This window comes from Propithecus coquereli, unplaced genomic scaffold (genome assembly GCF_000956105.1).
Source record: "Propithecus coquereli isolate 6110/MARCELLA unplaced genomic scaffold, Pcoq_1.0 Scaffold869, whole genome shotgun sequence".
Taxonomy (NCBI): Eukaryota; Metazoa; Chordata; class Mammalia; order Primates; family Indriidae; genus Propithecus; species Propithecus coquereli.
In genome coordinates, this window is record NW_012154940.1 from 120243 (window position 1) to 138614 (window position 18372).

The following is an 18372-nucleotide window of genomic DNA, read 5'->3' on the forward strand; positions in this document are numbered from 1 at the left end:
AGCATTCAGGACCCGTGGAGGCGCAGACCTCCCCTCCCAGGGCTCAGCTCAAGGACAGTGTGACCTCCACGCCCGGGAGGGAGGGGACTCAGCACAGTCCCCACCTCGCCCAGCAGATGGCGCTCAGGACCCATGGAACGCTCGGTCTGCGTGCTCACGTGCGTGTGTTGTTGTATCAGGGTGGAGGGAGGGGAACAGGGAGGCGGAGTCACCGTCCTGGGCTTTGACGCCCCGTGGAGACTGCGGCAGCTGGGGAGGGGGTGGCAATCGCTGTTGGTGTCCTAAACAGGCCCTCTTGGCAGCTCGGGCCCTGACGGTTAGTCCAGAAGAGCCCCTGCCCCAAGTCCAAGAAAGTCTTTGCAGAGGGTCCCCTGCCCTGTGGATGTTTTTCCCTCATCGGGTCACTGTACTTTTACCTTCAGTATATCCTGTAAATGCAGTGAGGTCTATAGGCTTCACTGGATTCAGAATAAATACTTTGGGGAGAATGTTTTTAATTGGGGACCCTGAAGCACAGTGTTCCCAAGGACCAGCCCTGCCAGTTTTTTGGGGGAGGCTGTAGGCTCCATTATACCTGGGAAAGGCCAGGGCCCACACGCCACGCTCTGCACACAATAAACCCGACACCATGATTACTCGATAGAGTCTTTATCCTTCGTTCCATTATATCTTATTCTAACACAGACCCTTATGGCTACAAACGCTGGAAAACAAATTCCTGCTCTGCCCATGGCTCAACCCATTGAGAAGAACACAGGCTCTAACAGCCAAGAACTTCAGAACGCTGACATCCGCGCTTCCTCTCGGCCTCAGAGCATCCGACGTGTGCTGCTTGGGGCCATCAGTGCAAGGGCTTTGCACCAACAGGCAGCAGATGGGTGTGAGGACAGTGCAGAGGGCCCCTCCTAACAGCCTCCCTTTGGGGTCTTCTTGGCCTGAAAGATAAAGCATTTTGTCTGAATAACTTGTTTCCAAGTTAGATTTGGCTCAAAAGTAAGAAATCTACCACATCAAATACCATATTCTACCAAATAGCTTACAAAGAACTTGGGTACTGGTGTGTGGTGGGGACTTGGCTGGTTGGTGCTCAGAGGGACCCTGGGGCTGGGTCTACAGGTCACCTGTCCATAGGACAAGGGACTTGAAATGATCTGAGACACCCAACAGGACCGCATTGCTGCGCCCATCTGCCCCAGATACTGCGCAGTGCCCCCACACGCCACATTTGGTCCCACACTCTTGAAGGGGCAGCAGGAAATCCTTCTAATTACCTGCGCAGCTGACACTGCTCACGGGATGGAGCAGGAATCTGAGCCCCCACCACCCTCAAGAAGGCCCCCCACAAGCACCCAGGACCACAGTGAGAGGAGGCCAAAAAAGGGCCCATCACAAATTTCCTTGCGAGAAACCTAAAAGACCCAGGTCTGCGACCAGGTCACCTTTAAAGAGAAGCCCAGCTCGTGTCACTGAGTGAAAGGTTCCACTAGGTGAGGGGCAGGGGACCCATGGCCTCGGATGTCCTTCTTTGATCCAGACAGAGGAGTGCTAGGTAGGTGAGGTCACAAATAGCCACATGCCTGGAACAGTTAACTCCTCATTAGCCACAAAAAAGGTGGCAGGGAAAACAAAAACCAACCTAGGAGTGTTTGATCTTTATCTCAAGTATACATTTTCCCAGGAGAGTTGCTAACCGGTCATCACAAAAGTGAAGGTTTGCCTCTGGGAGGGCTGTAAAGCTGGGAAACTGCCACAAAGCAGGAAGCCAGTCAAAAGCAACAAGAAAAGTCACCCACCTCTGGATCCAGGCTGGGAATAAGGGTTGGCTAATGACAGCAAGGAAGTGTGAGGACTTCACCAAGCCCTCTGGAACATGATCCGTGAACCACATTCCTTCTTGAACCACGGAACCGGACATCCCACATCCTCAGCCCGCTCCGCGTAGGCTGATCCTGGGACATCAAGGAGCTCTGCATGGCGTTCACTGAATTCTGCAGAGCTCTTACCCAGCTGCCCTTTCTCCGGTCCGATAATCCAGATCAACAGCTCCAGCAAACAGCTAATCACTGGCATCGTGGCTCACCCAGACCCACCAAATCAGGGGCACCCAAGGTGGAAGTCAGTGATGCCCACGCTTTCGTAACCAGCCCCATCGGCAGGCAGCACCCTCCCGGTCCTGTTCCGGAACACCCGTCGTGCCAGCTCCACCAGGCTTCCCACCTCTGCTAGAGTCTGCCAGCCTCGGCGAACCCTGCTTTCTCCAGAGCCTTTATAAAGATATGCAAACACGACGCTGCGATTCTTCTATGTGGGACTTGGCCATTTTCGCAAGACTGGGGGCAGAGCATCTGATCAGACAGGATCAGAAATGCCGAGGATAAGAAACAGAAGGGACTTGATGCCGAAGGGGTTAGAGGCAGAACTGACTCCAGGACCAAGAACCCCTACTGTCCCCATACAGCCTGCTGCTGCTCCAGCGGATTCTCCTCTCATCCTCTGGAAAAGGGGGCGGCTGGGAGGTGGAAGCGGTGGTGCCCGGGGGCAACAGCAGCCGCCCGCCTGAGCTGAGGGAACGCACGGCGAGGCTGACACAGGAGGTGCCGGGGCGCTCCCTGCCGCTCCCGTGTTGGGGCCCCCCAGGCACGGCGCCCCTCTGGGTAGCGCCCACTAGAGACCGCACAGGAGCGTCTGGGCGCTTACAAAGCGTTTTCCCACCCACGTCCCCACCAATCCCTCTGGCCTCGCTGTACAAACACGCAGACACGCCCCGGGACCGCGGAGGTTTCGCGGGCTTGTCAGTGGGTCCTTGGCCTGGTTGACCGGCGCCTAAAGCACCCAGGAGGCGCTGGGGCCCCGAACCAACGGAGAAGGAAGGGAGGCCGGGCCCAGAGGGGCTCGAGCAGGGAAGGGCTGGGAGGGGCCCGCGCCCACCTACCGCGGCGGCGAAGCAGCTCCGCAGGGCCTCGAACTCCCGCGCGCAGAGGTCCTTGCTCAGGCGGCCGCCCGGGGCCGTGGAGGCCTGCACGCACCTGCCGTACGCCGCGGCCTGCGGGGGATACAGGCGCGGGTCGCGGGGGCCCCTGAGCCGGGTCACTGCCCTCCCTCCCGGTCACCACCTGCGCGGCCCTTCCTGCCCTGCGGCACTGGCCCGCCTGCGGCTCCTCACCTCGGGCCCGCAGGCCGCCAAGTGCTCGGGGAAGGCGCGTAGGCGGCTTCGCACGCGTCCCCACACCGCTCTGTTCGCCGACATGAGCACCTCTTCCTGACACCCATGGGCGCCGCCATCTTAGGCCCGTCCTCTTCCGGTATCCAACGGCTTGATAGGCAGGCGCTTCCGTTCACAGTCTTTTCTGAGCTTCCTAACTGGCCAGGCTTCGCTTGGTCTCGCCCTCTACAATGGGCTGTCGACCTTGTCTGTCTCTGGCCTGGGGCTTCGGATTGGCTCAGCCTCAAATTGTTCACGAAGCCGACCTCAGGGCGGGGCCTACCACGAGCGATTGGCCGGCGGAGGCAGACACGCGCGGTGATTGGCGGGCACGGGCCTGGCGGAAGCGGGGCAGGCCGGGGGCTTCTCTGGGCCATGGCGGCCGCGCCGCCGCTGCGGGACCGCCTGAGCTTCTTGCAGCGGGTGAGTGAGGCGGCCCGGCCCGGCCCCTCTGCCCGCCGCGCTGCCCGGCGCCTCCCAAGGCCGGGCCCTCCGAGCGCGGCGTGGGCGGGTCGCGCCCCCGGCGGTGATGGGCGTGGCCAGACCCTGGAGGGGCGAACAGCGCTGGTTCGGTCGCTTCCGACGGGAGGGAAAGGGCGACCCAGGACCAGGGGTGTCAGGCCGGACGCGGCAGCCGCTGTCTGCGGCTGGTGGCCGCTCAGGTCGGGGTTCCGTCCCCCACAGCCTGGGAGACCCGCCGTCCTTTCCGCGCGGGCTCCAGACAGACGCCCCCGGTGGCAGGAGGTGCACAGGCACCTCGGAGGGACGGAGAAGGACGAGCAGCCCTAAGCGCTTTTGATAATTGCCTGAGAAAGGTCGGGGCTGCCGCCAGGGCTGGCCGGAGCAAACTGCGTTCTTTCGACGGCTGTGAGCTTCTCGGGCTGGGTGGTCCCAGGGGCGCGCCTCAGGCTGCTGTAAATCGGGTCTCCTGGCTCTGGGTTTGGACGGAGTCACGTGTCGAGTTCTGCAGTTCTCAACTGCGACCTGCAGACGTCCCCAGCTCCTCTTCAGGGCTTGGTGGGCTAGTAGTGAGCTGTGGGTGCGAGTGGTGTGTGCCCGCAGCTCGCGTAGCGCGTCAGATGTGCGTTTGTATACCTGGTGGTGACGCTAGGCAGCTGCCGCTCAGGCCCGGCACCGAAGCAGTCCCCGTGTATGTCATTTGAGATACCCTTGAATTCCTATATTCTGTCAAGATACTGGATAATAAAAAAATGGATGTTTCTGTTTTCATTGCTGTAAAGAGCACATCTTTGCGCTAATAAGCGTGTAACGTAAACAAATGTGTATGTGCTGAGAAGTGAACATACAGCAAACAACGTGACTCTGGCTGTTGTGGAGCCACAGGGTCGGTCAGGCTGGCGGTTGTGCGGTGCTGCCGACCCCACTCTGGAGAGGTGCCAGCTGTCCTGGTCCCCTATGGGGAAAGGGGCTCGCCCAAGCTTCTGCTCGTCAGTAAGTAGGGATAGGGACGGCAGCTTCACGTTGCCTTTTGCTGCGTGTGGGGAGGCGGGCGCTCTGCCGCCAAGTAGAGCAGCCCCCACGGGGAGAACCGCCGTTGGTGTTGCCCGTTCTCTGGGGCTGTCCATCCCTCACGTCCGGAGGGCGCCCTGCTGCAGGCTGCCTGCAGCCAGTAGGACTGTTCCCCTCTCTCCTGAGTCTTCTCCCCTGCCAGCATGTCAACAGAGAGACAGGCCTGTGTCCGTCACGTTTGGTGACTTGTTCCCTTTCAGCTCCCAATTCTCCTGAAGGGAACATCGGATGACGATGTCCCATGTCCCGGCTACCTGTTTGAAGAGATTGCTAGTATCCTTCCTTGACGTCTCCTGTGTTGGGGAAAGAGTGGCTGCAGGGCCCCAGTGTGGCACGGAAGGTTCTGGGAGTCTCCCTGCGGGTCCTCCTGCCAGCCCTGGGGTGGAGCCACAGCTTCTTTATCATAATAACGGGGTGGGTGGGGTCTGAAAGCTGTGATACCCATGTCACCGCCCAAGAGACCCTAGAAGCCTCAGTGCCTTCGAAACCAGGGCCTGTGGGCGGTGCCTGCAGGGAGCCTGAGTAGAGCAGGCCCATGGCCCTGGGAAGGCTGGCTCCTCTCCTCGGCCAGCACGGCCTTTGTCAGCTTGCTTCTTCCCTAACCCGAGCGCCCCAGAAATCTCCCACGAGTCGCTGGGCAGCAGCCAGTGCCTGCTGGAATACCTCCTGAACCGTCTGTACAGCAGCTCCGGCCACGTGAAGCTCAAGGTGAGTGCCTGAGTGGCAGGGGGTTCAGGCACCAGCTCCTGCCCGGGGCTGGTGGGGCTCCGGGGAAGTGGGTGGCTCGGTGCCCCCGGGGTGCTCCCTGGGCCGTGCCCTGAGTGTCTTGGGTTGGGCCTGGCTGGCCGCACTGACTGCCCGAACCCCCAGGTGCTGAAGATCCTGCTCTACCTGTGCAGTCATGGCTCCTCGTCCTTCCTGCTTATCCTCAAACGCAACGCCTCCTTCATCCAGGAGGCCACAGGTATGGGGAGCGAGCGCAGGCGCTTAGGGAGAGCTGCGGGCCATGGAAGGTAGGGGAGGAGGATGAAGAATCTGGGGACCCTCTGCTTGGGCAGGGTCCTGGACTCAGCCCCCCACAGCCTCCCCGCGGCCCTGCCCTGCTGCTCTGACCAACCCTCGGCCTCCCCTGCCACCCTTCCCTCCCTGCCTGCTGAGCGCCCCTGGCTCCACCGGCCAGCTTGGCCTCCCCCAGAGCACCTCACACATCCCTTCGCTGGGTCCTGTGCGCCTCCCACGTGTCCCTGGGCTGCGTCTGTCCCTGCACTTACTGCTCCGGATGCCATCGCTGGTTTCTCTGTCCTTGGGGGACCTTCCCCTTGTTCTCAGGGCTGGGCACGTGGTGGGCTTGCTGGGTGTTTACACGTCCTCCCCAGGCCCAGGCCATGGCTCTGTCCTCCCCTGGCTGCTCTGCAGAGCCTGGGACAGAGTGAGGGGCCAAGGGAGGCTGGGGCTGGGAGGTGCAGGAGAGGTGGGCCCCGGCCTATCTGTCCAGGCAGCAGGTGGGTGCAGGGTGGAGCCCTGGTCCCTCGCTCCCCATAGGTTATGGAACACTCATTTGTGTTCTAGCTGACAAGGACTTTGGGGGACATGGCCTGAGGTCTTCCCCTGGGGTTGGGGGCGTCTTGGCCAGAGAGGGTGGTGGTGGTGGGTGCACCATCTCTGGACCCCACCCCCACGCCCCTGTACAAGTCTTTGGAGGGACTTGGCCTAAAGGCCAGAGCCCCCCTGCTGTCCCCTGCCCAGCCGCCCGGAGAGGGATGCTCCTGGGAGGGCGGCGAGTCAGGCTTGCGCTGCTGCTCGCTTATCGGGGCCCCTCAGCGTGTCCCGTCTGCTGGGCCTTATTCCCCACACCCCAAAACCACTATCGTCCCACTTTAGGACAGGCAGGCCTGAGGCTCAGGGCAGGGACAGGCAGGTTCCCACGCGATAGGCCACGGCCAGGTGCCCTTAGCTGTGGTACCCGGCGTGTTGGCCAAGACACAGTCGTGGCACGAAGCTTAGGCGCCAGAGGGGAACGGGCTGATTCGGGGAATGCGCTCCCATCGTAACAGCTCCCAGGGCTCAGATGTTCCTTCCCACCATTCAGCGGGTCACAGTGGGCCCGTCCCCGGGCAGCACCGCTGCGGCTGGTGCAGGTCTTGGGGAGCTGCTTGGTGGGGGCGCAGCAGGTGGAGGAAAGGGGTTCAGCAGGCCCTGGTGGGTGGGGCAGGCTCGTGCTCTTGTGGCACCAGCATCTCCCTGTGCAAAGGCGAGTGCAGATGGTTGTCATTGCCCCAGGTGACCCACGCCCGGGCGGCTTCTCGTGGGCTGTGAGGAAACCTGGTGCTGGGTGCCACATGTAAGAGATGGGCACGGGGGTGCCCTGTGCACACAAGGGAGGGCCATGTGCGGTGGGGGCAGGTGGGCCCTTGGGGAAGAGGAGCCATGGGGGGGCATCTTGGGCGGGGCCCCAGGCAGAGCCGAGAGCCGGACCACCGGTCCCTGGATCGGGGCGGGGACCGCAGCGGGGTGATGGCGGCACCTGCCTGGAGCTTGTGGGTGTCGAGGGCCCCCAGAGGAGCAAGGATGAGGAGAGTGAGCCGAGGCCTGTGGCAGGCGCTGCCCTCACGTGGGCAAAGGCCCGGGGACAGGAAGAGCTGGAGGGTGACTCAGCGTGGGGACACCTGATTTTCCACACCTGGGCTCTTTGACGGGAGCCTGGGACGGGCTGCGACTGGGGGTGGGATGGCAGGGACTGGCCCACGGAGCGTGTTCAGGCCGCTACAGAACTTGGGTTTTATCATCCAGTCTCCAAAAAGCCTGTGAAGGTCTAGGTTGGACATGGCACCCTCGAGGTGCCTCTGGGCGGAAGGGCTGGCTGGAGGGAGGCAGGTGCTGGTGCAGTGGCCGGGGAGAGACAGGGTTGCCACGGAGATGGGCGCGGGCCAGGGCTGCCAAGGGTCCTGCAGGGGGTCCAGCCCGGTGAGGGAGGAGGCGGGGCGGTTGGGGGGCGGCAGCACCAGCTCACCCGCCCATTACCTTCTCCCCCGCAGCGTTGGCAGGGCCCCCGGATCCTCTCCATGGGAGCAGCTTGTACCAGAAGGTGCGGGCAGCTGCCCAGGTGAGCTCAGGACCCCGGGCACTCTGGAGCCACGGGGGGTGGGACTCGGGCAGTATGTCTGGGGGAGCCCCAGCCCCACTCCTTGCTGCCGTGTGGGTGGAACCCACGCGTTCAGCTGGCGACTCGAGAGAAGGGGCCAGGGGACGGAACAACTGACGTGGGTGGCAGGCCCAGGACAGCAGGCCTGGGCGTGCGGGACACTGAGGGCCTGTGCCTCCTCCGTTAGGACTTGGGGAGCACCTTGTTCTCCGACACCAAGTTGCCGCTGCCGCCCCCCCAGCCTCCCGGGGCCTTGCCTCCTGCAGGTAGGACGGCACCTGCGTCGGGTCCCCTCCCCCGTCACGGCCTCTGCTGCCGGTGGGCGGGGCTGACGCCAGGGTGCTCCCCACAGGCATGGGCTCCCAGTCCCGGCCTCACAGCAGCCTCCAGGGTTTCGGCTACAGCCAGGAACCGGGCCACACAGGTAAGCGGAAAGGGCCCGTGTGCAGCCTGGGTGTCTCGGAGCAGGGGCGGGGAGGGCGGGGAGGGCGGGCCTCGCTGCCCCGCCCAGTAACTGCTACGACCCCCATGTGGGCTCAGTTCCTTCCTGGTCATGGTGCTCACTGTTGCTCTCTGCCCAACCCGGGTGGGGGCAGGCGGGTGGGGCCAGGTCTGTTCTTGGACAAGTGAGAGGAGCCAGGCTGAGAACTCAGTGTTGGGCCCCGGGGCAGGGTCAGTCCCACTCCCAGAGGGTCCCGGCCGCGATGGAAGCAACTCAGTGGTCACACGTGTGAGTCGTAACACTTGCTTCTCGGCACCACTAGAGCCGTCGTGGGGCGTGCGTGGGAGGCGCGTGCCTCGGCCCGCAGTGCCGCCGTCCCCTGGTGCTGGGCGTTCGCCGCCTCTGGCCGCCTGCTGTTAGATGGTCCGGCCCATGCTGGTGCACAGCTGTGCGGGTCCCTGCAGATGCTGCAATTTGGGGGTTCCTTCTGCAGGGAGCTCACGCAGGAGGGCTGGCCCCTCCCCCTGAGTGAAGGGCTACAGGCCTTTTTAACTTCTCAGGACAACGCCCCCCTCGCTCGGGGGGACAGGGGTGTAGCTCTGCTGTAAGCCAGGGGGTGCCCAGGGCCACAGGGCCTGGAACTGCTGAAGTGGAATCCACCAGGAAGTCTCTGGAAGGTCCAGGCCCTCACCAGGAGGCCCTGCTCTGTACCTGTCTGAGCAAGGAGCCGCCGCGGGTACCTGCTGCCCGAGGACGCAGGCGGGGCAGGACCCGGCAGCCGCTCCATCCTGTTCTCCTGGATGCAGGCTCTGCGGGTGAAGCCTTCCTCTCCACCATCCAGAAGGCTGCAGAGGTGGTGGCCAATGTCGTGCGCCCTGGGACGGAGAGTCTCAGTGCCCAGAGGCCCTTGCCACAGGGGGACACCTACCAGCCTGCTGTGACACCGCTGGCCAGCCATGGCCACCCCATCCCTGGGAACCTGCTGCCCGGGGCCACCACCGTGGGCGCCCGAGGTATGGAGGCAAGGGCTCCTCCCCCAGGGGTCTGGGTCACTCCTTCCTGTCACCTGCTGGGGCCCGGGAGGAGGTTTAATGACGATGCCGCCTGTGCGGCAGGAGGGGGCCTGGGGGAGAGAAAAGCAGCATGTGCGTGGGGGCGCCCACTGTTTTCCGGAGCCGGAGCCAAGGGGGCCACCTGTCCTCCTGGCCCAGGCCCCGGGGAGCTGGGCAGGGGCTGGCCTGACACCCCGAGAGGCTCACCCACCGCCCCTCCTTCCAGCTGTGAGGCACCAGCCCGGGCAGGCCGGAGGGGGCTGGGAGGAGCTGGACAGCGGCCCCAGCTCTCAGAATTCTTCCCAGAACAGTGACCCGAGCAGGGCCTCGGACTCAGGCAGTCGGTCCGGCAGTGACGGCCACTCGAGGGCCAGCCGGGAGCCAAGCGACCTGGCAGACAGGTGAGCAGGAACCTCCGGGAAGCTCCCCTGCCCTCCCAGAGTGGCACGGTCCCCACCCCGCCCCGACCTGGCTGTGCCCTCCCCCAGGACCGAGGCCTCGAGTGACTGCCAGCAGGAGCTGAGCCTGGTGAGGACGGTGACCCAGGGGCCATGTGCCTTCCTGAGCCGTGAGGAGGCGCAGCACTTCATCAAAGAGTGAGCCCGCCCGCCCGCCCACCCACCGGCTCTGGCCCTGCCCTGGGCGAGGGAGGAGGGAACAGGCCGCCGCCCGCCACCCAGGTGTCCCCTTTGTGCAGGTGTGGGCTGCTCAACTGTGAGGCGGTGCTGGAGCTGCTGATCGGCCACCTGGGCGGGACCAGCGAGCACACACAGATGGTGAGGGGCGCGACGGCGGGAGGGCTGGTGCCCGTGTGTGCGCCTGTGCCGTGTGCGCGTGTACGCGTGTATGCGTGTGCACGTGCAGGTGGGCCGTGTGTAGGAACCAGCGTCTCCCGGCCTTCTCAGCGCCACGCTGCTCCTCGGGGCTGCCCCGGGTGACCGCAGGTCTCTGGTGGGGCTGCCCTGGTGCCCCTCAGACCTGGGTCCTGAGCCAGGGGAAGAGGAGGGAGGGCGAAGGCCAGATGGGTCCCCAGGTGGAGCTTGTGCTGCCCAGAGGGTGGAGCCTGATGTCCCGCCGTCGCCCCGCAGAGAGTGCTGAGCGCCATCGCCTCCCTCGGGGGCGCCGACCTGCTCCCCCAGGAGCACATCCTCCTCCTGTCCCGGCCGCGGCTGCAGGAGCTCAGCACGGGCAGCCCTGGACCTGTGACCAACAAGGCCACCAAGGTGGGCAGCAGGGCCACAGGCACCCGGGGCGAGGGAGCACTGGACAGACACACCCCACGCCCTTCGCAGCCCTGCCTGGCCCTTGGTCAGCCCTTTCCTGACACCTTGAGTTCAGAGTCCAGGTCCCTGACCCATCCCGTGCTGCCCAGTGGGCACTGCGGCAGACGGGGCAGCAGTCAGGGTCCTCGCCTGCCCCAGCTCCCGTCCTGACTTCCTGACTTCCTCCTGCCACCTCGCAAACTCCTGGGGCACCGGCCTCCTCCTGCTCCTGGAGCTCCCTGAGCTGGGTCCTCCTTGATACCCGCCCCGCCCTGGGGATGGCTCCCCACCATACTTGCCTCCTCTCCCTCCTCCAGGAAGCCCTCCTTGACTGCAGGTGCAGTTCTCTCCGTGACACTGCACTTGCCCACTCCCAACTCCCAGTTTCCCGGAGGGCAGAAATTACTCTGTTCATCCGAGCACACTTCCCCCAAGGCTTTGAGCTGCCAGGGAGGCCTCTCCCCGAGCTGGGCCCTGGCACCCTTCTTCTGCCTATTAGCATCCATGGCTTCTTTCTTCCCCTCTTCTCTGTGGCTGTGACGGGTCCTCAGTCACCCGTCCCCGAATCGTCCGGACCTGGCACTAAGGAGGGACCTTGGGGAGGGCTGGGCCCTGTCCTGCACGCTTCTCAGAGCGGCACAGGCCTCGCTGATCCTTCCTTCATCTTCCAGATCCTGAGGCACTTTGAAGCCTCCTGTGGACAGCTGCCCCCTGCCCAGAGGCCCCCTGCCACGCCTGGCCCCGCAGCCACCCTTGCAGGCCCGTCCGACCTGCTGGCCGATGCTGTGCCTCTCGCGGGGGGCCGGGTTGTCCTCCAGCCTCTGAGTTCAGCCCTGCTCCCACCCCTACCTGTGGATGCCTCCCGCCTCCCAGCCCTCGGAGATGCCAGTGGGGCCGAGACCGGACTGGCAGCCTCCCGAGAGCCGGGCCCGGGGGGCACAGACACCCCCGAGGGAGGCCCCAGCAGCTGCCCGTGGAGCCGCGACTCCTTGTTTGCCGGCATGGAGCTGGTGGCCTGCCCCCGCCCGGCGGGGGCCAGGGCTGCTGCAGAGGTGCCCTGCCTGGACCTCCAGGCCGCCCGGACATCGTCACAGAGGACAGCGGCCAAAGAGCCAGAGCCATCAGCTTTTGCGTTCCTCAACGTGTGACCGTGTCGGCCTGGCCCTGGAGGGTTTCAGCCTTAGCCGGCGCACTGCGCTTCCAGAGAGGCCCGTGGCCGGAGCTGCTACGGACTCCAGGCAACGTGCTGTGAGGAAGACCCCAGGGCTGCCTCAGTTCCCTCATCTCCTTTGCCAGAGGCTGGCTGTTTTGGTTTGATTCCTGCAGCAGAGGACAGGCTGGTGGCAGGGCCTCCGAGTTGCTGACCTCAGGGTCCCAGGGGCACCCCCGCCTGCCTTGCCCTCTGGAACCCGGCTGCTCGTGTGGACTGGGGGCAGCTACTCGGTTCTCACTTTGCTTTGTTTGAACTCTGCTCCCCCTCCCCTGGGGGGCCTCCTTCTCCAGGGGGGAGGCCAGGTGCTGACGAGGCAGGGTTGGTGCCTGTGTCTCGAGGGGGTCTGGCCTGTGGCCGTGCTCATCGTCCACTCTGTGCGCTGCCTGTGGGCTCCCACTGTCCCCTCTGCCACAGTAGCTCCCAGCAGGCCTGGCCTTGGGTGCCCGAGTGACGAGTCCAGCGTCTCAGGACAGAGACAGGCTGCAGAGCTGTGTACGCGTTCTGAATAAACACTACTGTTTACACGAGCTGGGCCATGCTGGTCTTTTTCTTTCTTCCTTTTGTGTGTGTGCATTTTAATTAAAATACCATTAATAAGGGGCCCATATAGATGATTTCTTTCTTAAAATTAGGGACAGGTGTTACTTCTTCCTTAAATGTTTGGTAGAATTCCCCAGTGGTACATCAGCAGTACTATCCTTGCAATTAACCTTTTTTTAAATTTTTACTTTTTGAGACGGTGTCTCACTGTGCTGCCCAGGCTGGTCTCGAGCTCCTGGCTGCAAGCGATGCTCCCACCTCGGCTTCCCGAGTACCCGGGACCACAGGTACATGCCACCGTGCCCTGCTCAATTGACTGCAACGTTTTTAGCTTTAAAATTTGATTTCTCGAATAGATAATGGACTATTTTGGTTATTGTTTTCTTCATAAGTAAGTTTCAGTAGTTTGTATCTTTCGAAGACTTGGTCCATTTTATATAAGTCGCCAAATTTATGACTGTACAGTTTTCTGTAGCATTTTTTTATCATTTATTTATTTATTTGAGCCAGTGTCTCACTCTTTCGCCCTGGGTAGACTGCCGTGGTGACATCATAGTTCACTGTAGCCTCAAACTCGTGGTCTTAAGAGTTCCTCCTGCCTCAGCCTCCTGAGTAGCTGGGACTACAGGCGCCACCACCACACCCAGCTAATTTTTCTATTTTTAGCAGAGATGGGGTCTCGCTCTGGCTCAGGCTGGTCTGAAACTCCTGAGCTCAAGCGATCCTCCCGCCTCAGCCTCCCTGAGTGCTGGGTATTATCTTTTTAATGTCCATGGGATCTCTAAGAATATTCTTTCTTCCATTCCTAACATCAATAATTTGTTTTCTCATTTTCTTGGTCAGTCTGACTAGCGGTTTATTAATGTTATTGATTTCTTCAAAGAACCAACTTTCGGTTTTATTTTTTTCTACCGTTTTTCTATTTTCTATGTCATTGATTTCTGCTCTTTTTTAATACATTCCTTCTGCTTTGGATTTATTTTTATTTTTCTGGTTTCTTAAGGTGGAAGCTTAGGCTACTGATTTGACACCTTTTTTATTTTCTAATATAAGCATTTTAATGTTATAAATTTCCCACTGAACACTGCTCTGTCTGCATCCTATGAGTTTTGGTATATTTTAATTTTTATTGTGTTCAAAATATTTCCTAATTTCCCTTGAAACTTCCTTTTTGTTCAATGGGTTACTTAAAGGTGTATGGTGCTGTTAGCACCATTCTGATACAGTCAGAGAACATACTGTGGATGATTTCAATTATGTTGTTAAAGATTTCAAACTTTTGTTAAAGCTTGTTTTATGGCCAGACTGTAGTCTATCTTGGTGGATGTTCCATGTGCACTTGGTTTAGAAAACTACAGACCAATGTCCTTCATGAACACAGAGGCAAAAGTCCTCAAGGAAATATTAGCAAAATGAATCCTATAACATGTAAAAGGATAATACGTCGCTGTAAGTGGAATATATCCCAGGAATACGAGACCGTTTCAACATGTGAAAATCAGTATAGTATAGTTTAGCATATTAACAGAATAAAGAAAAGTCACCTGATTATTCTATTCATAAACAGCAAGAGACAATAAATTCGGCAATCATGTAATAATAAACTTGACAAACTAGAAATACAAGTGAATTTCTTTTTGTGGTGAGGAGCACCGACAGAAACCCCTCAGCTAACATCATGCTTGACAGAGAAGGACCCAGATCTTTCCCCCGAGACTGGGAACAAGGCAACAAGGTCCACTCTGACCACCTCTGTTCCACATTATCCTGGAAACCCTGGCCAGTATATTAAAGCAAGAAAAAATCTAAAAGGCAGACACATGAGAAAGAAAAAAATAAAACTATTCAGACAACATGACTGTAGACAATCCCATGGGATGCACAAAAATGTTCCTAATACTAACAAGTGAGTTTAGCAAGGACAGGCTACAGGGTAAATACACTAACATCAAGTATATTCTTAGACACTAACAATAAACAATTGGTAATCAAAATATTAAAAACTATTTAATGGCGGGGTGAGGCGGCTCACGGCTGTAATCCTAGTGCTGTGTGAGGCTGAGGCGAGAGGACTGCTGGAACCCAGGGGTCTGAGGGCGCTTCCAGCCTGGGCGACAGAGCGAAACAAAAACAAAATAAAACAAAACAACACACTACCATTTACAATGGCACTTCAAAAAATGAATTAGGTATAAATCTTTAAAAATACATGCAGGATGTATATACTGAAAACCACAAAACACTGGTGAAAGAAACAATGACAACCTAAGTAAATGTGGAGCTATACCATGTTCGCAGATAAAGATGGCAATTATCCCCAAATGCAGATCTACAGATTTCATGTCGCCCCCGTCAAAATCCCAGCTGGATTTCTTTTTAGTTAGTGACAAGCTGATATTAAAATTTATAGGAAAAGTCAAGGTAATTTTGAAAAAGATCAAAGAGGATTCACAGATTCACTGCCTTCAAGATTTGCCATAAAGCTGCACTAATCAAGACAGCGAAAAGTTAGACACAGATCAAGGGACCAGTGTAGACAGCTCAGAAGCAGACCCACGCAAATAAGTCAATCGCCTTCTTACAAAGGTGCAAAGGTCATTCTTTGAAGAAAGGGTGGCCCTTCAACAGTGGGGCGACAGTTGGACCTCCACACGCAACAGATACACAAAGAACCTCGGCCCGGCCGCACACCTTACACGAAATGTAAAGGGAACCCGAGACCCAAATGCGAAACCTAAAAGTACAAAACTTCCAGAAGAAAACAAAGGAGAAAATTTTCTGCCTGGGGTTAGGCAATGGCTTCACGTACGAGATACAGAAAACAAGCCATGAAGGAAAAAGTTGGACTTTATCGAAGTTAAAAACTTCTGTTCGGACGACACAGTTAAGAGGGTGGAAGGAGCCACACTCTGCGCGAATACGTGCAACCACGTGTCTCACGAGGGACTCATATAAAGACCATTTAAACAACACTCGAAACTGCCAATGAAACCACCGGAAACCAGAACAATTACAGAGTGGGCAGAGAGGCGAGCGGACACTGACTGCCCCAGGACGACGCCGGACCACGTGACAAGCCGACACCGTTCGGGGAGCGTCGGTTTCTCACACGGCAAACGCTCCAGGTGTGAGCCGGGACGACCCGACCCGACCGGACCCGCGCTCTCGCCCGCTGCTTCCCGCGCGGCCGCCGAACTCCCGTCGCGACCCCACGCCTTCGCCGGGCACGCCGGGGACGCCAAGGACTCGGTCCCCGACGGCGACGGCGACTGCGCGCTCGGCCCAGCACAGGGCCAGGCGAGGGGCGCGGCGGGCAGCGTAGCCGCGGGAGCCCCGCCCACACTTCGGCCCCGCCCACAACCGCCATGCCTCGCCCACATCCGCCATGCCCCGCCCACCACAACCGCCCCGCCCTCGCCCCAGCCACGCTTGGTCCCGCCCCAGAGGCCCCGCCCCTTTCCAGCCGCGTCCAATCGGCCGCCCGCTGCGGTCGCGGCCCCCGGCTCCCCGCCGCTCCTCCCACGCTTGAACCTCCCGAAGGATAGCCGGGCGGCCCAATGCGCTCGCGGGACGGCCTGAGCCGTCGGCTGGAGAACCAATCCGGAAGCGGCGCGCTCAGGCAAGGCGAGCCGGCGTGACGCACAGCGGAGGCGGTGCCACCTGGTTGCTAGCTGCCGCCGCCGCTCGTCCGGGCCGGCCGCTTCATTGTCACCCGGCCTGGGGCAGCGCCGGGGCCCGCGGGGCGTCAGGTCACAGGCCCGAGCCTTGAGCCCGGCGCGTCCCAGCTCTGCTGGCGCCGCAACCCCGCCCCGCCGGCTGAATCCGCAGGCTCCGCGCCCCCGGCTCGCGCAGGTGAGGGGGGCCCCGCGCAGGTGAGGGGGACCCCGCGCTTGTGAGGGAGAGTCCGCGCAGGTGAGGGGGCCCCGCGCATGTGAAGGGTGTCCGCGCAGGTGAGGGGGTCCCCCGCGCAGGTGGGGGTTCGGGCACGTGAGAGGGGCCCCGCAGGTGCGGGCTCCAGTCCCGGTGAGGGGGTCTGGCTCCTACAGGTAAGGGGGACTGGTGTTTGAAGGTGGGTCCCTCCTGCAGTCCTACCCTAAGGACAATCTGGACTCCAGTCCCCAAGTCTCAGCTCTGGCTGCCTTAAGCCCCAGGGTAACCCCTGAGATGGGGCGCTACCACTGCACCTGGGTCTTGGCCTCTGCCTGGGGTCACGGCCGTGGTCCTACCTGTCCCCCTGCCCCTTCAGGTCCTGGGAGGGACACCTTTTTGTCCAAGGTGTGGTTGGGCTCCCAGCCTCCCTTGATATGGCCTGGAGGTTTCCATGGAGAGGCTGTGTTTACCATCCCAGAGCCCTGCTTGCGCACGTGTGGCTGGGAGAGCAGCGCACAGCTTCCAGGGCCAGCGTGGGTCTAGCTGGGGGCTGCCGGCGCCCTGGGGTGAGGAGGGTGTTCGGTTTCACCTGCACAACCAGAAATGCATAACTGAGGACGCAGGCCTGGTCGGTGACAGGGGCGGGCTCCAGAGAATAGCGGTGTTTGGCTCCCCAGGGCAGGGGTCCTGGTGGGCCCTGCTGTGGGGTGTCAGGGTGAGGGAGGCACGGCACTGACCTGGGGTGGTGGGTTGTGTGCCCGCTGGCCCTCAGAGGCCTCAGTGACAGGGGCTCCAGGATGTTAAGGACATACTTCTCAGTGTTGGTCTCGCGTTCCCAGCGGCAGCCTGTGCCATTTGTCCACTAGTCCAATGTGCCTGCTGAGTGCTTTCCACCTGTCAGGTGCTGGGGCTGGGCCGTCCCTGTCCTCTTGAGGCAGTGACCCAGAACATACACCAGCCTTGTGTGACAATGTGAAGAAAATTAGAGCCAGATAAGGGAGTGAAGGTGGCGGGAGTGGTCAGGGCAGGCCTCTCTGAGGGCAGGGAGGGGCCCCTGAGACTTGGGAAGGGGCTCCAGGTAGACAGGCCTGCAAGTGCGGTGGCCGTGCTGGCGGGGCGCTGCTAGAGTTCGAAGGGCACCAGGGAGGCCATTTGGCTGGAGCAGAGCATGGGAGTCCCCGAGAGAGTAGGGTCAGATGTTCGGATTTTATTCTCCCTGCCTGGGAAGCTATAGGAGGGTTTTCAGCAGGGGCGTAAGGTGAGCTGAGACCGGTTCAGAAAGATCAGCTCAGGAGCTGGCCAGGTAGAAGCAGGAGGAATAGTCAGTGGGTGGGATGCCAGGAGGCAGAGGTGGTCCCCCGGGTGAGAGGGTGGATGGAGGAGCGAGGCTGGGCTGAGCCCTGGGGACCTCGACTCCGGTCAGGGAGAAAGAGGAGGGGCTGGCTGGCGAGGGAGGCTTCGAGGGCGGCCAGCACCAGGAGTGGGGGCAGGGAACCCCTGGAGCAAGAGATCCACTGCCACGTGCCGGGAGCACGTGGGTGTTCCTGAGGTTCGAGGACACGGAGGTGATCCTGTGGCTGAATGAGCTTGGGGACACGAGGCTGGGCAGATGAAGCAGGTTTCGTTACTGGGAACTTCTCAGACCACATCCTGCCAGAATAACTCACATCTGTGAGCGCTTGCCATGTGCCAGCCTCTGGTCATCCTGTCTGAGCCTTGTGACAACCCTTTCCAAATGATTTTACAGACGAAGAAAGTGGGGCTCCAACAGGTGGAGCGGCTTTCCCAGGGTTGGGGGGATGGAGAATGACAGGGCCGGGCTCACCACCCGACCACCTACCGCCCAGGCCACCCTCCGTGGTGGAGCCGGCGTGTGCCCGCAAGGCACAGAGCCCCTCCTGCTCTGCCTCCCATCGGCGTTGGGTGTAGAACAGCCCCTCCAGCTCCCGTTGAGGAGCTGCCGCCCAGCCAGGAGGGCGAGTGGGGGAAGGCTTCCCTGCGAGTTTGGTGCCAGGTGGACCCGCGTGTCCTGGGCAGCCGGGGCTGGCCAGAGGTGGGGGTGCAGGGGCTGTGGCTCCCCACCAGCATCTCATCGCATCCCTTGCTTCCCTGTGCAGGG

The 18372-nt window shown here is 60.7% G+C and overlaps 2 protein-coding genes across 2 annotated transcripts; one reads left to right on the forward strand and one right to left on the reverse strand.

Moving 5' to 3' along the window:
- Window positions 1-638: 638 nt before the first annotated feature.
- Window positions 639-3301, reverse strand: LOC105826231 (chromosome unknown open reading frame, human C17orf89). The gene is made up of 3 exons (XM_012664173.1): window positions 3164-3301; window positions 2933-3043; window positions 639-935 (listed from the first exon to the last, which is right to left on the reverse strand). Exons 1-3 carry the CDS (start codon window positions 3245-3247, stop codon window positions 906-908), a joined length of 225 nt encoding a protein of 74 aa, XP_012519627.1. The 5' UTR covers window positions 3248-3301; the 3' UTR covers window positions 639-905.
- Window positions 3302-3526: 225 nt separating this feature from the next.
- Window positions 3527-12336, forward strand: ENTHD2 (ENTH domain containing 2). The gene is made up of 13 exons (XM_012664172.1): window positions 3527-3625; window positions 4933-5005; window positions 5349-5440; window positions 5603-5696; window positions 7768-7835; window positions 8062-8140; window positions 8227-8298; window positions 9123-9329; window positions 9595-9769; window positions 9857-9964; window positions 10066-10144; window positions 10457-10591; window positions 11302-12336. The coding sequence occupies exons 1-13, from the start codon at window positions 3578-3580 to the stop codon at window positions 11776-11778; spliced, it is 1707 nt and encodes a 568-aa protein (XP_012519626.1). The 5' UTR covers window positions 3527-3577; the 3' UTR covers window positions 11779-12336.
- Window positions 12337-18372: the final 6036 nt, after the last annotated feature.

Excerpts from the sequence above, each read along its gene's own strand:
- LOC105826231 (XM_012664173.1), bottom strand. The coding sequence starts at position 3,247 with ATGTCGGCGAACAGAGCGGTGTGGGGACGCGTGCGAAGCCGCCTACGC. Across the intron at positions 3,044-3,163 it reads TGGCGGCCTGCGGGCCCGAG|GCCGCGGCGTACGGCAGGTG; the intron begins GTGAGGAGCCGC and ends TATCCCCCGCAG. Across the intron at positions 936-2,932 it reads GGAGCTGCTTCGCCGCCGCG|GCCAAGAAGACCCCAAAGGG; the intron begins GTAGGTGGGCGC and ends TTTATCTTTCAG.
- ENTHD2 (XM_012664172.1), top strand. The coding sequence starts at position 3,578 with ATGGCGGCCGCGCCGCCGCTGCGGGACCGCCTGAGCTTCTTGCAGCGG. Across the intron at positions 5,697-7,767 it reads CTTCATCCAGGAGGCCACAG|CGTTGGCAGGGCCCCCGGAT; the intron begins GTATGGGGAGCG and ends TCTCCCCCGCAG. Across the intron at positions 10,145-10,456 it reads CCAGCGAGCACACACAGATG|AGAGTGCTGAGCGCCATCGC; the intron begins GTGAGGGGCGCG and ends GTCGCCCCGCAG.